Raw genomic sequence first — 18,525 nt, forward strand, 5'->3', positions numbered from 1 at the left:
TTACTAAATCGTTGGGAAGACTATTCCAAACTGAAACCACTCTGTTAGAAAAGAATGAATCTCTGATCAATTTATTAGATTTATCTTTTTGGAGTCTAAGCGAGTGACCTCTGAGGTGAGTGTTTATGTTGAATGAAATAACATTAGACATATGACAATTATAGTGATTATTAAGTATTTTATAGACTTCGATTAAGTCACCTCTAGTTCTTCTCGTCTCCAATGTAGTGAGATTCATTATTTTCAATCTTTCATTATAAGAAAATGATTTGAGTTCAGAAGGAATCTTTGAAATTCTCCTTTGAACCCTTTCAATACATGTAATATCCTTTTTAAAATGAGGATTCCATATGTTAAAAGCGTATTTAAGTCTACATAGGTCCGATGAAAGTTTTATATATTTTTGTTAAAATAGCTAAATTTAGAAATTATATATTAGATTTAACGTATTTGGTGTCACTAATTTTGAATTCGAAACAAATAAATAATTAAGTAACATTCGAAATGCTATTTTAAAAATAGTCAATTCTGTGAATTAGCTGATTTTATTGCATTGTGAAGATTTAAAGCTGCCCTTCGTTGAGAAACAACTACGACAAAAAAAATGCTTAAGTATTTTATATATGGAGATTTACCATCAAAGGTCATTGGGCGCAATCCGACCCGGTCGCGGACACGAATGAAAATGATATAAAATGAAAGAGTATAAATTCACCTAACATTATATATGGTTATTTTATTTAGAATCCATGGGAGAACAAAGTTTGAACCAAAAATATATTTATTCAAAAAATCGAATACTACTATTAAATATAAGTTGTCGTTCTGTTAAATAGCTACTAAAGCAGCCATACTCAGATTTTTTTTCTTCCGGGTTTGTTTTGGTTTATTCTCCACGGGTAGCTACCCTTCGACGCTTACAAAACTTTAGTAAGTAAAGGGTTTTGGCGAGTTGATGTACGTCCCGCGTGATCAAATCGGCAGGTATACGTTCGCTCCCTCTCTCTCACACGCAGGTATACGGTCGCGTCTCGCTCGTTGCGCTGGCGCATTGTTTCGTTCGTGTCATCGGCCATCGCAGTCCTTCGTTGTCTTTCGTTGTGATCTGTGCGTTTCTTTGATTTGGTCTGTACGTTTTTTTGATCCTGGGCTAGGCACCAACAACAAATCGAAGCCCCTGCGGTATTTTTTAGATGAAATCACTGTAGACATCACGCCGAATAAATAATGTGAAATAAGTATGTATGTACATTTGTAAGTGGATTACATAAAACTACGATTTCGTTATGCAAGATATCCTGGGCAAAGTCAAATACTTCCAATACACAAAGAAACAATAATAATTTATAGTTTAATTAAACAAAAATATAACCTAATGCGGTTATATTTTTTAATTTACATCAAAATTAATGATTTACATCAAAACTGGCTTGTTAACCGGCTTGCGAGACTGCGGGGTCTTTTCGACCCCGTCCGCAGATTTATTCAATTAATATAGCCAAACACTGCAAAGACTCGCCCGATAACCCGAGTTAAGTCGGTCAATTTAAATTCTGAGGTCGGCTCGTTAGCCGCCCGGGTTAAGCGCCAGCGGGTTACGGGTTAACTGTCTAGTTAATTTTGTCGATAAAATTTTACGACGATGCCGCATATGAATTCTCATTTACGCGATATTATACACGTACATACATACATATATAATTTAGACTTGTACATACATTACGAGTCCTCGGAGCGCAAAGGTAATAAGTCCACACGACCTGTTCATTTACCGCAGCGATTTAAACATTGCAACGTATCCGAGGGACTACATTATTTTTCGTAATTCACGCAAGTTCAGTTGTATTAAATAGTATTTTGTATTCAGTGGTATTTTCCCCGCTGACATAATATGGAAACCGAAACAACTATATTTATGGCTCAAATTAGTCAAGTTGAAAAACATTGTGACGCGATATTTCCCGTCGAGTTTTGCAAACATTGACGGATTTAGAGTTTACGAGTGAAAATTGAGGATGTCATTATCGAAGATGATGAGGGAAATCGAGGCCTACCCCATCAACTCTCCATTAGTCGTTTCCCCCTCCCCCTGTCCTCTTCCTGAATATCCTTCCAATCTATCACTCAGAGACGAAAGCTCTCAACTTTATATACATATACATAATATGTATGCATATAAACGCTGGAAATTATGATTGATTTCTTATAATATATAATTCTATTATACAACTTGGATAATTGTGATTTTATCGCACCCAAGGGCAAATATTCCTGATATACATATAATTCCGATTTAATATTTGCAATACTATATTTTAAATCAAAAACTCATAATATGAAAGCTTCTGATGTGAAAAATTGATAAGAAAATATGGATTATTGTACCGTTTTTTTTTTCGTAAGCAATGTGTATATACTCATGATCACAAACACATGCTCAAAAAAATATTCGGGTCTTGTATTAAAAGTATATCCATTTATGAAAAATGGAAAACATTAGTAAAACCTTACACTACGCACTATAAAAGTAAAATTTCCCAAAATCTGTTAAACTGATTATTCCGCAAAAAGCTATCTCACGCACGACAATTGTTGCCACAAAAATCACGAATACAGAATATCTGGCACTCGAGTTCTCGATAGTACAATATTTCGCGTGGATAGCTTTCGATTGATGGAATTTTTGGGTGCCAGATGTTCCGTGATCGAGATTTTAGTGACGTATCTATATACACAGCATTATAAAAAAAAATAGGCTAGGTTTGTGAGGTAATTCTCAGAGAAAATAAGCCCTAAGCGTTTTTTGTGTTAGTCTAGTTTCATGCAATGCTTCAACTATATCGTTACTAAGAAATATGAGGTAGATAGATATAATAGTATAATTTAAACTTTCAGCCGATCTTTAAAGTATGTTTTACTTTAAATTAATATTATGTCTAACTGTGCCTACACATTATACGACGATGGTATACAGATATTAATTACAAACCGCAAGCAAATTTATGCTTGCAACAATCAACAAATTCCGACTTAACGAATTAGCGAGAAGGAGGAAATGCCGATTTTGTCGGATCTGTCACTACAATTAAGTTAAAGAAATCGGCACACTCTAACAGAAAACGAACGATCTGGATTTAAATAACCATCCAAATCTTGCCAGCAATGATAGACTTATGAAGTCGTAGGGTTTCTGATTTCCCGGACTTTTTCAATTCCGGGTCATCGGACGGAGCTCGAGATCGTTCCCGGAATCCCGGGACAAATTTTTTTATCAATTTTATTTATTTTTTATTAATATATAATTCTTTTCATTTATTTTTTAAAGTCAATGCTATTTTTACAAGGTTTTTATTAGTTTCAATACATCCATTATTATGGAAAAATTTAACTCTTTCGATCGCTTTGAAACTATACCATTTTGCGAGGTTTGGCTCCCCGATAGAGATTTTAATTGTTTACGCTTAGTCGAAAAAAATTGAAAATTTTCGAGTCGATGACAGCTCTCGATTTCGTTCATTTTTGACTTTCCGCCCCAAACTCCTTTTGTCAGATTCTAATTGTATAAACGCCTATAACTCTAACTTTTTCACACTATCTTATTTTTATTTATATATTATATTAGCTATCAAGCTAATTTAAAAAAATCTTTATCTTTATTAGTTAACTCTAAAATTTATAATTAACTTATGTGTACTGTCCCTCACAGAGAAATCTTACAAAATTTGCATTATTTTTATTTATCTTACTTTGTAGTTTTGTCTTTGATAACTCCTTATATAATTCTTCATTCATCGTCAAACACACAATTGTCTTACCTTCATCAAAATCTAAAAGAGATTCGAAATAAAAACTCCCGGTAAACGGGACATCAAAAATTCCGTGAGTTCCCGGGAATTTCTATCCCGGGCAGAAACCCTACTTAGTCGTAATCATCGAAAAAATTCTAATAATTGTTTAAATTTGAGCCGGGATTTGTACCCACGACCTCTACTGGTTAATTCGTTAAACTAACCAGCTAGCTACTCTCCACAATTTAACATATGACTTTCGAGATACATAGCCATTTATAGCCATCATAGCCATTAGCCAGCAGCATAGCTCGTTCATTAAGCTTCTGCTTAGCATCAAGAAGGTGCCGGGTTCAATCCCTGAATGAAATGAATTTTTCAGAGTATGCTGTTGGTCAGACCTGGATTTGTGACTCCAGATTGATCATTTCCTATCAGAGTTTGCCAATTTTCTCTGATTTCATTGTTGAAACGGTTCCCGGAAAAAAAATTGACTAAAATCCTTCCTACCTACTATGTCACCACTATTTGAAGTTTGATTGATGTACAATACAATTTATGTACAATTCATAGATGTCTCGTTAATTTGCGAGTTTTTCAGTGTCTGGCAATTCAACGACTTGTTATAAAAATGCTGCATTTGTATTTGTAATTGGCCAGGAAGGCGCATTGGGATTTACCTGTAAGGCCTTCCTGGTATATATGTAAAATATGTAGAATTGACACACCTATTAGTTATAACATGCAAATGTATTGCAAATACTCGGGCTCAATTTTTTTTCTTTGAAAATTTCTATTTAAAAATTGAATTTACAAAATAGGTATGGGTATATAAAAATGTTATATGTTGAATCCACCACAGCAACCCTATCAATTTTCAGCACGAGCCGTCACTGGTTTATGTAGCTTTCTATTGAATTTCCCGAAATTTACTGTTTCGGATGTACTTGTGCGTTTATTTTGGTATATAGGAAGTGGATTGATGTAGACCGGAAGGCAGCTTAATTAATGGGTAGCAGCTCTCTAAGGTTTCGAGGTGTAATCTTACAACGTTTACCTTGAGCCGTCGCGCAGACTGAGAAAGCTTGATTTAAGCGTTTTGGAAACTGCGCAATAATAATTATTATTATCCGAGTACATAAGCGTAATATTTCAATTTTAAAATTAATTAAACGCGATCGTTTATATTTTACCCCTTTTTATTATTTTTATTGTTGTGAAAGAACGACTCAGTCTTCCGGTTGAAAATTTTTAATTTGGGAAACGATATTTTTTCGTGCGAATTTTTTTTGCGCGGTTTTTAGTCACATACATACATACATGGATATTTGGCGTGCGAAGAAAATAAATGTTTTTATTCACTGTATAAAAGAGTTTTTTTTTTTCATTCGGGTTTTCGCCCTCGGATAAAACATTTTTGTCATCATATTACGCCGGAAAAGGGTTGAATTATCCTCGAGGGTGATATTTTTCATGCGAATAAAAATTTTCCTCGCGAAAAATTGGGACACAAAGATGTCACGTTTCCGTATCGAAACGGAAGAGCCGACTTTAAGGCGACTTTAACGATATCTTTCACATATTTCACACGTATTTAAGTTTTATTTTTTCGAAAATAAAATGTTTACCTTTTGGCGTGTCGAAATTCCAATGTTGCGCTATATAACGGACGGCTTCGATTTACACGGTCGACCAAATAACGAAAAACATACAAAGCGATGGGACACGGGCTATACATAACCAGCAGAATAGATTAGTGGTTTGCATATAATGCTTTGAATTAAAGTGGTCACGGGTTCAAATCCCACCGGTTTTTGCTGACCAGATCTTGAATTTGTGACTTTGCCAACTTATCTGCTTTTCATTGAAACGATTCCAACAAATTGGCAACCTTACCCATTTTCTTGCAAATATCAAATTTTCATCTCGAATTTCGCTGAATTGTATAAAATGCTGCACATTTACCAATTTGACCACAGACGTCTCTGTGGATATTTGTATTAACTTTGTATAATACTGATAATACTTTTATCAAATGTACAATGTTTCTGGCCAGAAAGACGTATTGGGGTAACCTGTTAGGACTTTCTGGAATGAATTATAAATTAAAAATACAATATAATAAAATAAGAAGATATTGAAACAATGCGCCGCGGCTTGAAAACGGTATGCGATGTTACGATTTATTTGGTTTTATTCTGAAACACGTTAAAAACTTATTTCTAGAATTGCGAATTAGAACTTTCTGGTAATCAAATATGTAGTTATTCTAGGAAAAAGTTTGCTGTCGAAATATTAGAATCGTGTAGGGAGATTATTTTTACATTGTGATATTTAGAAAATTCAAATTTGGATAGTTTTCTCACTTACTAAGCTAACCGTCTATAATAAATCTATATACAATGTATGTATCCAAAAATCAATGGCTTCCGGTTTCAACCAGCAGCATTAATCAATGATTTGCATTTAACGCTTTTAATTGTGTGGTCACGGGTTCTATCCCTGTTGTGTGCTGCTGGCCAAACCTTGATATTTGACTCCAAGCTCGATCGTTTTCTTTCAGAGGCATCCCTGTCCTGTCTTTCTCGCAAAAATTCTAGTTATTCAGCATCTCGATTTTCGCTGATTTGTATAAATGCTGCTAATTTACGATTTCGTATAAATGTTTCGTGTTTGTACAAATTCTGCTAATAAAATATACGGTTTCGATTTACACGGTGATTCTGCGCAAAATACTTTTGCATGTAAATCGAAGTATGAATGTATGTATTTAAATATATACATATATAGTTTTAAAATATTTTATTTTAAAAACAGCTCTTTAAAATTAAACAGTCGATGCTTTCAAATTAAATTTTCATCTCGAATAACCATACATATTGTACAATATAAACAAAAATAATAAGTTTCAAATATTTCTAAATCTGTTATTATATACATTATTTATATACCGTGCAAATCGAAAAACTATGCAATATTCCAAACGATCGTTAAAATTCGTTTCTCATCGTCTACACACGTATGTATGTACTATGTAAGTAACATTGAATTAATATCCTATTTCATAAACATTCCACATTAGCATATCGGCGTGAAATTTCATCATATACAAATTGTACAAAATATTATACAATATTTTAAAAAAATCACATTTCATACACGTGTCCGAATTCGGGTCGTACAAGTGTTTCAGTTTTGATATACACGATTCGGACTGTAGTAAGCTCCAGTTGGAAGCTCGTGTTCATGTCGGATATATGCAAATTAATCAAACCGTCGGTCATTCAGAGGGAGGGTTTGTTGGGAGGGGGAGGGGGGGGAGCCTCATGCGGCCGCGGCCCTCAGTTTAACAACCGTTGCGTATAAATGACCTATGACCTGATTGGCCGGGCGTGACACGGAGCTGACGCAACCCCTATTTCAGCTGCGATTATGCGAAAGGGCTGCTCCTAGATTGAATTCGTACTACGCAACCGATCGATTGAAAATTAATCAAAATTTTCTATATGTGTGTGTAAGTCCTAAAAGGGTCAATTTTCAAAGCTTTGTGACCGAATTTAAAATATTCTACTGCTGCCAAAAATCTCGGTAATTGGAGTATTAGTCACATTGCGGTGGTCACAAATACAATTTTTGCTATTAAAATCGCGAATACGCAATATTTGGCACTCAAGTTCTCGTTAGTATGATGGACTGTTCGGCTAACAGATGTTCCGTTATAGAGATTTTAGTGACTTTGTGACCAGTAATCACTGAACCAAAAATCTCTAGTCTGACGTAGTTGTTACTTAATAATAATAATGTAGAGGTCGAAGATATAGGGAGGATTGCGGGAGAGATAATCAAAGGCGATCTTTTTCCATCAATGTACGTTTATTGTACATTAAGTATACTCACGTGCGCGTACGCACCTACCGGTGGCCGTCCGGCCAGCGGCTCTACTACCAACTGTCAGTTGGCGTCACACTTCTGCAAACTCCCAAACAGTGTACACTCATGTGTACCACTGTTTGTACATCACTCCTCAACATTACTCATTACATAATTCACTCACACACATAAAATCCCACAATAATATTAATATTTTTTTATTCCGGGCGATAGGGAGTAGTGCAATCAGAATAGTGCAATCCCCAACGCCCATATAAATAATACATAGATAACTAGTGTTGTGCCCGTTGATTTCAACGGGTTGTTTCAAAAAGGAATTGAAACACGAATATAAATAAAGTTAAAGAAATTGAAACGACTGGTTTCGGAAAAAAATTGATGCACGAATTACGTTTTGTGCATAGTCAACGCCCCTACGCCTTTGCCCCCAGCGCCCCCGATGCCTCCGACACCCGGGGCCTTCGCCCTTGGCGCCCCCTGCTCCGAAATGAAAAAGAAATACATGAAAAAATAATTGGTTCCCCATACTGCGCCCGTCGTCCGTTACGTATGTATATACATATTTACCGACATATTGTTTTTATATATATTGAAAAATAATAATAATAATAATAATAAAAACAATCAATCAATTCAAAGTCCATTTAAGGCGGTCGGTGGAGTAGCTCCATCCATCGAACATATAGTGAAGAATGCAAATGAGAAGATGCAGCAGCAAGAAGACAATTATTAGGAAATAAAAATATACGAAGACGTAGAGAGGCCGTTCTCATCCTGAGAACGGCCTTAAAGTGAGGCACATGCCCTTCCACAAACATTTGCTACGCGCTGCAGCCCCTAGGTAGCCTGAAGAGAGCACGGTAGCAGTTGTTATATTGTACCTTTATCTTCCTCATCGTCGCCCGCTTGTATCTGGTCCATAATTCTGCAGTATAAAGGCTAATACAATGGGACAATAAATAATTGTCATTTATTTATTGTCCTATTGTTTTTTTACCTATTTATATTGCACTTCCCGCTTATCTACGATATAAGATAGATTGGAACCCTTTGTTTCCTAACGCATGCGCGCTTTATGTGTTCATGCTTTGTTGTTAATTTTGTACTTGGGTATGTACAGTGTGGTTTTTTTTATTAGAACAGAGATGTGCGGTTGTTCTTGTGCGATATTCATGAACAACCGTATCGTTCTCCGACGAAAGGGTCTCTTGGACTGTATTCGTTGGGGGGGGGGGTGGCCTCATGTTGAGGGCTTTAAGGGTCAAATTCCGTGACCTTTAAAGCGGGCTTAGATTGGAACCCTGGAAACATCCCGAAATTTCCTCACAAACTTAACCTGTTTCTTCGGAATGCAAATATTTTGCATCAATAAGTTTCACTTTGTAGTGTTTATGATGAAGTTTAGTATTTTTTTGTCAGTATTCACGCACAATTACATTGTTATGGTACATGCGATATGTTGTACAGTTTCTAGCTATGGGCGACTTGTCTCCGTGAATGCCCACCTTTATTCTCATTTGTGCGTGGTTTAATAATGTCGTAATGATATTCTAACTGCTTAATTTATGCAATGTTTGGGTTAACCCTGTGCGGTCGCAAGGTTCTTCTCGTGCGCCATCTTTCAAGGTTAATGCTAGTCTTATGACTTACAATTTTCGCCACTTTGTTGCAAATTTTTGAGGACATTGCGCTAAAATTTTTCGTACATATTTTATTTTTTGCGACTATATTTATATAATGATTGATTAATAAAATATCACAGTTCTGACGTCCATTTTGCATTTTAGACGTCGGACATTTTTAGAGTTATTAAAAATATACATTATTATATTACGAAATAAATCATACTTTTAATATTATGTATATTTGAGTTACAGTCGAACTCGATTATTACGAGACTCGGGGGACCGATAATATTTCCTCGTTATTAAAATATTACTCTAATATTATTATCAGCAATTACATATTTAATTCTAACCTCGATCGTACTCGCATATAAATAATAATCATTTTAAATAAAAACCATTTTTTACGATTATATCGATTTTTAAAAGCCCTTTTCTATATGAAAAATCAAATAATGGGCCTTTTTTACAAGCTTTTTATTGGCTTACTTTTTTTACAAGCTTTTTATCTCTGTTGGTTCTGTGAAATATGTCCGTTAAAATTTTGTGTTCGAATTTTTAACAACTTCCACTCTTTAGGTCACTTTTATATTTTACCGACATACAGGGCTTAGCTACATAGCATTGAAGTAAGACAATGTCTTCGACATTAAGCTAGAGGAGTTTAGGAGCTAGGAGGAGAACTCATTGAAAATTACATGGGAATATTGTGTCAGATCGAAGCGATAACAGCTAGCTATCCAAACGCGGCTTTCTACCGCCCCTTCACAAATCAATTAAACAATGGTAAAAGTTACTTTTTTCACCCCCATTTATTTATTTTTAATTCGTTATCAATTAATTCTATTTATAAAAACAACTTGTGTATTTGCTGCCAGTGGTTATTTCATATATAACTGCATTATTTAATTTCAAAAATTGCAATTTTTGTATACTTCATCTTGACAACGATCTCGTTATACACAGTTGTAATTGTATAACAAATTGATTGTCCCCGTTTTCGTACAAAGTCGTGTACATATATATTAGGACACAAGCCACGCACGGGCACACAAGGCGCGCATCGACGAACATGGAGACACAAGACGTTAGATACACGAGCTTTGTGTCCAAATCCGGACGCAACGTAAGCAGATCCATCTGTATAATAATATATATATATATATATATATATATATATATATATATATATATATATATATATATATATATATATATATATATATATATATATATATATATATAAATAAACGGACAAGATGTATGTATGTGGGTATGTGGCGAGTGCGTGGACAAATATGAAGATTTCAAAAAACCAAATTTTAGAATGCCAAGAGTACGTTATGCATAGGGATGTGGCGTGGCAACCGACCATGTCGAAGAAACGCAGGGTAGCGGGGAAGTGGGGATCTGAGCTTCTGACATATGCTGCTGATATTGACGGGTCACGTCAGCGTCAGATGCGAGCGTACACACATACACACATCCACGAAGACCACATTCATTCATCATTTCGGCGTGGGCGAACGTCGAGCATGTAATGAGCGCACTTGAATTTTTACAACACTAGTATTATTTATTTATCAAAGTAAAATTGAATTTTATTAATAAATCGATTGGGTATTTATTCGTTCTTTCGACAGTCGAATTTCCGGCAAATTCGCACGGCACTTTTTCGCCAATAAAAACATATAAAATTATTCTGGCTTTACCGTAAATCTCGCACTTCGCTTCAATAATGGCCCCATAAAGGAACAATCTCCATAATGCGGCTCTGCGCTTGAATTAATTTAAATATTATAGTCGAAATTTAACGTATCGCATCCCCAGAACATTTATCAAACACAACATTAGATGGGCGATAAATTTTATTTATTTTTCTGGTCGCCTTTACTGCCACAACCAATACTACTACTACGTGCCACTATTATTTTATACTACCACCAGGTATATAATATATAAAATAGATGTGTGTAATGCAGAATACTCTGGGGATATTCCTCAGGTTGTTCCCCGTCACGGCTGGTTTCACCCTTTTTCATCGTTTTATTGACATTTATTCTCAACAGGTCACCCAACGGTCATAAATTTCCTTTCCGGTCGAATACTTCAAATTTATTCAATCTATACCACATAAAAAACCGTCGAAATTTCGCGATATTTTTTAAACATAAAAACCGCACATATAAAAAAATCTTAAGCACGCACTTATCTTATATGAAAAGTAGGTACTTGATACAGTTATGAGTCTCGGGCGATGTACATTCATAAACAGTTATATTTAAGTCGTTGCTTATCTTCATGACAGTGCTATTGTTTAAAATCCTTTCTTATATAATATGATATCGCTATAATTGCGTACCTATTTTATATTTATTGTCACGTTGTTGTCCTGTTCATTGGTAAGGATATGTAAATGAAATTTATTTTTTTTTTTTTTTTTATAATAATAATAACAATATTATGACCAGTGTGAACTGACGGGTTGCCCCAATGCGTCACACCAGTCTTACAAAAAAAAAAGAACAATAAAAATTACCAATCATTTATCTCATTCAAATAGACTCGTGTTGAATCTCATGAAACTGACCAGTTGATCAACGTGACAATTAAACAGGTCCAAATGGTCATCTATCACATTAAAGAACCGGATAGCGGATTAAGGAACCGAACAAGAGACGAGTTTATTGAAAGCAGACGTTTTCGCAGGAATAGGTTGGAAAAGTAAATGAGGACGCAAAGCTCTACCGCATTCAGGCGCCCAAAATTGTAGTTCAATAAATTTTGGGTTATCTATACTTCCCTTTAAAAATCTGTAAATGGCAATAATTATTCTTGAAGATGAAGTGAGTCACTTCCATATAAAAATAAAGTGTGAAATAAATAGGGGTAATATTGATATTTCCCCATATAAAGGCATCTAGAAACTTTTTTTTGAACTCTTTCTATCAAGAGAGAGAATTTAATTTCAGTAGGACTCCAAAATACATACCCAAACTCTAATATCTACATTCAGGTTTCTTTTCTATGCGGTTTTTAACAAGCAGCATGGACTATTAGTTAGCATATATGCTTTCAAACAAAGTGATCACGGGTTCGATTCCCAATGGTTGCTGCTGGCCAGACCATGGCTATGTGACTCCAGGTTTCCTCGTTTCCTATCCGAGTTTGCCAATTTATCTGATTTTCATTGAAACGATTCCTATAAATTGGCATCCCTGTCCTATCTTTCGCAAAAATTTGAGTTATTCAGCATCTTGATTTTTTGCCGATTTGTATACATATATGTATGTATGCTGCAAATTTCTCCTTAGATGTCTCTGTACATACATATGTAGATGTTGATCGTATTTGCCTTGTATTACGCTTACAATGCTGTACGGTGTTGGACTATAGATTTTATTTCATTTATTTACATATTAGCCAGGGTTTGGTGATTACGTCCCAAATGTGAATCGCTACCCGGATTACCGCCGCTACAAAAATCGCTCGCGCGGCTAAATTTTTAAAATCATATTTAAATAGTGAGTAGGATGTTTTTTTTGCTAATTTGATAGAGGAACCGCTTCAACAATGCCATCAGATAAACTGGCACACTCTGATAGGAAACGAACGACTTGGAGCCACAAATATCCAAGTCTGACCAGGAGCATTAAATATTGTTACGTACGCCGCGGATTAAGCGAATAGAATCCCAGAGACTATGTGACCGTTCAAGGGTTATCTGTTATCGGATTAACTAATTGCTTGCACTTAGGACCAACGGATTAACTGAGTGCTTGCACTTACTTCCAGGATTATATCTGGACTCTAAGTGCATTTAGGCTAAACAATGACCGTTATTAGTCCTTTCTCAGAATCGGTACGGGGAGACCCAATGTCGTGGAAATACATATCCGAATACGTGACTATACAACAGGTAAACAGATTAGACGTCCTGAGAGATCTACCCTTTATAAGGCGGTACGTAGGCGATATCATGTAATTCTGGACTGAGCACTTCCAGTGCGTGTATCTCCTTAATCATCAATAAATGCTGTGAAACGACTGTTGACCTTTTACTTGGATCCTCCACCCACCCCTACGGAACAATATTATACTCAGAATAAGTTATTTTCAATCGAGCACACGGTCGAATTCGGCGACCTCTCAGTGCTTAGTATCAACACAACCACCGAATCGTGCTGCTGGCTGATGTGTTTAATTTAAAAATATAATGATTATGTATTTATAATTGATATTTCTTGATCTATATATAACACTAGTCGCATTGGTGCGATGTGTAAGACGAGTGTGCATGATTTATTAAATAAAATAAAAATATTGAATGCAAATTTTCAAAAACAAACGTTTTTCCGACATTATAACCATAAGGTTTCACCGTCCTTTAAGTTGTTTTTATACACTACGTGTGAAATCTGGTGTTTCCCGCGTTTTATCGCAAGGTGACGTTGTCATGTGTCCGTGCCCGTGTTGATCAAGGTGGAAGGTAAGCCCAACCGGCCTTGTTTTGTGCAAACTCGAGCCGCGGCCCAAACCAGGTGAGATTGGGCGTTCCCGAGTGATATCCGCCTCTTTTCCAAACTGGACCATGCTGGTTAAAACGCATCCTTTTTTTTCTCTAATGTACGTGTTTATAATGGCAGCAACTATTCAAGTAGTTCTACCAGTTGGGTCAATTTTTGAGAAATTAATTTGCTTAGTGCGAGCTATTTTTTAAGGTAGAGTAGTTTTTTGTATATAAGTCGTATGTATGTATATAAGTAGAGTTTGGTCTATTTACGAAGACCCACCAGTACATAATCATAGTGTGCGCAGTTTTTCCGTGGAGTGGGGGTGGGCCTTCGTAAATGGATCAACCTCTATTAACCTTACCATGCAAAAGTGCATTATCTTACCTGGTATTTACATATATATGATTCAATGACAAAATATTCGCACCAGGTATATATTATAGTGGCATAATAGAATTTTTCTAGAATTTGCAGTGGAGAGAATGACTAAATTTAATTATTTCGGAGTGCGTGTGAAGGCCCTTTTTTTTCGCCAAGTCACGTTGAAAATGGCGAATTTTCCCTTTGCATAGTTTGTCCCGCTGAAAGTGATTGCTCGGCTGAAAACAATGACATCCGGGAATTCGTCTGAAAAGCGAGCGCTGTAAACTTTCAGCTGCCGTTGTCAAGTCTCGCAAATTTATTGTCGCACATAATTTCGCAAGTGATCCAAATTTCTCAGATCGTACGCGTGTATGTGTATCTTGTTATCGATTTTATTTATTTGACAGCCTTACTAGGCGTTACCCAACCCAAAGCAGTGTGCGATCTATTATCTATATCCATTTGTCTTGGTTCACAATAGTATTGTATATCAAATGTATCCTTACATGCTTGCATCCGGTATTATATAATATGTAGATCTGCCATTGTTTCTAGAAAAGCATCGAAGCGAGGCTCCTTTTTCTAGAAATAATGGTGGGTCTTTACCTATGTACATACATACATACACAATATAATGTATTTAAACTTCAGGCGAAACTTAGGGCGGAAACACACAGAGTCCTCGTGGCTTCCTACTGGGAAGTGCGTTCCTTCAGTGCATTGTTAATTCATACGATCTTAATATTTCGACAAATTTCTCTCACATTTTTTCAAATGTGAGAATCGCCGTTATATCAATACAAGGATAAAATATCACCGAAAACAATTCAGGAGGTGATTTTTGAACTGGGTGCCGCAGGAAAGATTATGCGTGCTAGTGTTTTAAAATTTCACGTGCCGCGTGCCTCTGTGTGTTGTTAACCATTAGTGTTTCTTTTACGCAATATCCATATCCATTTTCAAACCTCTCCCGTAACGGTTTGTGAAGTATCCGAGTTTTTTTTTAATTATTTCCTTGATTTTGCCTCATTTTATATCTGTAAAACATTTTAAATGAAGTAAAAATTAGCTTTATAATTAAAATACTAGCAAATGTATCTCAGGTTGATGAAATATTTAAAAATAACTCTTCTAAAACCTGACTACGGTCTAAGTTAGGAAATTACGCCGTGATCATTCGTGATCAAGAGCACACATGCACGAAGGCATGTATTTATTTATTTTTAATTTATACCGGGAAGGCCTAACAGGTAACTACAATGCGCTCTCTTGGTTAGAAATATTGTATGTAATATATTTTTATTTTTATTTTATCACATTTTTATACCAGGAAGGCCTTACAGGTAAACCCCAATGCGCCTTCCTGGCCAATAACAAACAATATAGTATTTTTATTATACAAGAAGCTGAATTACGAGACACTGAAAACTCGCAAATTAACGAGACATCTATGAATTGTACATACATTTTCTTGTACATTAATCATACTCAAATAGTGGTGACATAGTAGGTAGGAAGGATTTTAGCCAATTTTTAATCGGGAACCGTTTCGACAATGAAATCAGAGAAAATTGGGAAACTCTGATAGGAAACGATCGACCCGGAGTCACAAATATCCAGGTCTGACCAGCAGCACTACAGATATACTCAGAAAAATTCTTTTCAATCGAGTTCAGCTCATGGGATCGAACCCGGCGCCTTTCGGTGCTATAATTTCAAAAGATACTTTTTGTATGTAAGTTTGTATGCAATTATTTTTGGTTGGGAACATCGAAAACAAGTCAAAGTTTCTATGACGACGATTCGATTGGTTGAATTTTTTTTTTTCAGACAAATGAGAACGGGAACGGGAATTGCATGCGTTATTGTGGCATTGCAACGCATACCGGGTTCAGTTGGTAGTAAAATAAATTTAATAGGCACATTTATAGTATAAGTGACTCCAAATTGATCGTTTCTTATCAGAGTTTGCCAATTTTATTTGATCATTGTTGAAAAGGTTCCTCAAAATTGGCAAAAAATCATCTTTCCTGCTGTCACAAATCTTCTGTATTTATTGTGTGTATAATTTGTAAAAAATATGTACAAAATCTAAATCCATAGATGTCTCAATGGATTTATTCTGTAATTAATTAATTGTTATTTCGTGTTCTTCAGCTTCTGGAAATATGTACAGTGATTTATGTAATAATAAAATACTGCATTGTTTGTAATTAATTAGTGCAGGAAGGCGCATTGAGGTCTTCCTGTCAAGCCTTCCTGGTATATATCTATGTAAAAATAAATATAATAACTTTACAATTTGTATATACCTTCAACCTCTATTATCGAGCAACCCTCGCTCATTCAAATTTTATAATCAATATGTGACTTAAATTCTAACATTTTCCTTATTTTCTTTGCAGGATGAAAGCAAAGTAATCTCCTCGAGTAAAATCGGAGAAAAGAAGAGATGGATATACGATCCAAACAGTGAGTCGTTTGATAAAATATTGTATAGCCTAACTGGAATATAATTTTCACTTACAAGTCTTTGATTAAACATGCAAAGCTAAATTGCTTACTTTGTAAAGCAAACAAGCCTAAAATAACATATTTGTAACATAACTTTACCTTTGTGGATTTCATCTCACGTATCAAACGATATTATATTAAATTAATAACATTTTAACTCGACGTTACTTTCCAGGTGATCTTTGCCATCCGCTAAACTGTCAGAAGAAGGAAATATGCCTGCTGAAAGATTCATACACGGCAATTTGTGTATCTAAAAAGGAACTACACAAAAATGGGTAATGATATTTAACACTTCACATACCCAATTCAAATTCAATACATGTTCGTTTTTTATTAATCGTATTATTTTCCAGGGATATTGTAGTTCCTGGAGGGTCCGTAGGCGTAAGCATGCCTACCAATGAGAACGTCAAAGACTCCTCGGATAAAGACGACGACGTCTTCTACGATTCGGAAGACGAGACCGAAGATCAGACGGACACGTTCGCGTACGTTGATTTGTCATGAACGATGATTGTGCAATACACAATTGTGCATAATGTAATTGGATCAATTTGTTCCAGTTGTGAAGGTTGTCCTGTAGTACGTCCAGTGTTTCTATGCGGCTCCGACAATCGAACATATTCGTCACTTTGCCGACTAGACTATCACAATTGCATCCATCACACGTCCGTCAAAGTCGCGTGCAAAGGATTCTGTCCTTGCAAAGGTATACAGATAGCTATTAAAATTATTTATAAAGATGATTTTGAAATATGATTAAAACAGACCTACTGTTACAGTTCTCTGTTATAAAATACCAATATGTAAAATAGACTAGCTTCCAACTAATTGCTGATTAAATATGATACGTATGTGCTAAGGTTTCGCCCCGGGATAGAAATTGCCGGGAATCCACGGAATTGTTTGTGTCCCGTGTCCCAGGAATTCTTATCTCGAATCCTGGGAAAATATTTCAATCAAATTTTATAATAAAGGCAAATGTATATCTGAATATACATATATGCTGAAACTACTATGAAGCGAGTGTAACCTTCTTGTATTGAAGATAAAAGAAAAAAACAAATAATTATAAAATATATATGTACATAAAATATATATAAAACCAAATTTTACCGAAACTGAAAGTTTTTTCCATTCCTGAAAATATGTATTTGCGCCAAATCTAGGCTTTCGTATTCTCATTTAAATATTTTAACATTCTTAAGAAGATATTTTAAATAAATTTACTTATATAATTAAATTTAATTCAGTCAATATATGTATGTAGGGTTTGAATTGAACGAAAGACTGATGTATGGGCTATGGCTGAGAAAGAGTATATTACGATTGATTGTGAGAAGAGGTTAAAAAGGTACAGAGATATAACGGTTAGTCGCAGTTGGACCTGTGCTCCGCGCGGTTGGTCGCTAAGCCTCCGCATGTATCTTCATAATAAACAACATGACTGAAAACGCACGTGTTTGGTCTTCACCTCAACCGCCACATCCCAACCGTGGTACTGAACAGCGTCATCTGTCAGGATTCTCTACCACATATATATATTGCTTACTTTTATAATATTTTGTAAATTGAAAAAAACCACCCGGGAACGCTCCCGAGTTCTGTCCCATGTCCCCGGAATTGAAAAAGTATATAAAAAAAAGTTAAATCCCGATTTAACCCTTTGAGTGCTTTCCAACTAGAACTATTTAGAAATCCAATTGAAAGCAGGTATAAAAATTGTAGCTAATCCAAACAAATCCTAGATAACTACCGCCGAGGATTTCGAGTTTTGTTAAAGTGTGTTTAGACTCTCTCATATATTTTGCAACAATATAAAATAAA

At 35.4% G+C, this 18,525-nt stretch overlaps 1 protein-coding gene across 1 annotated transcript in view; it reads left to right on the forward strand.

The window, feature by feature from the left end:
- Positions 1 to 18,525, forward strand: part of Cow (Proteoglycan Cow) — a 73,599-nt gene that overhangs the window by 50,313 nt on the left and 4,761 nt on the right. The window contains exons 2-5 of the mRNA XM_077439539.1: positions 16,587 to 16,653; positions 16,871 to 16,973; positions 17,052 to 17,186; positions 17,262 to 17,407. Of these exons, the coding sequence (XP_077295665.1) occupies positions 16,587 to 16,653; positions 16,871 to 16,973; positions 17,052 to 17,186; positions 17,262 to 17,407 (451 nt within the window). The remainder of the gene's footprint in view (positions 1 to 16,586; positions 16,654 to 16,870; positions 16,974 to 17,051; positions 17,187 to 17,261; positions 17,408 to 18,525) is intronic.

Source organism: Arctopsyche grandis, chromosome 10, assembly GCF_051622035.1.
Source record: "Arctopsyche grandis isolate Sample6627 chromosome 10, ASM5162203v2, whole genome shotgun sequence".
In the NCBI taxonomy this organism is placed as follows: domain Eukaryota; kingdom Metazoa; phylum Arthropoda; class Insecta; order Trichoptera; family Hydropsychidae; genus Arctopsyche; species Arctopsyche grandis.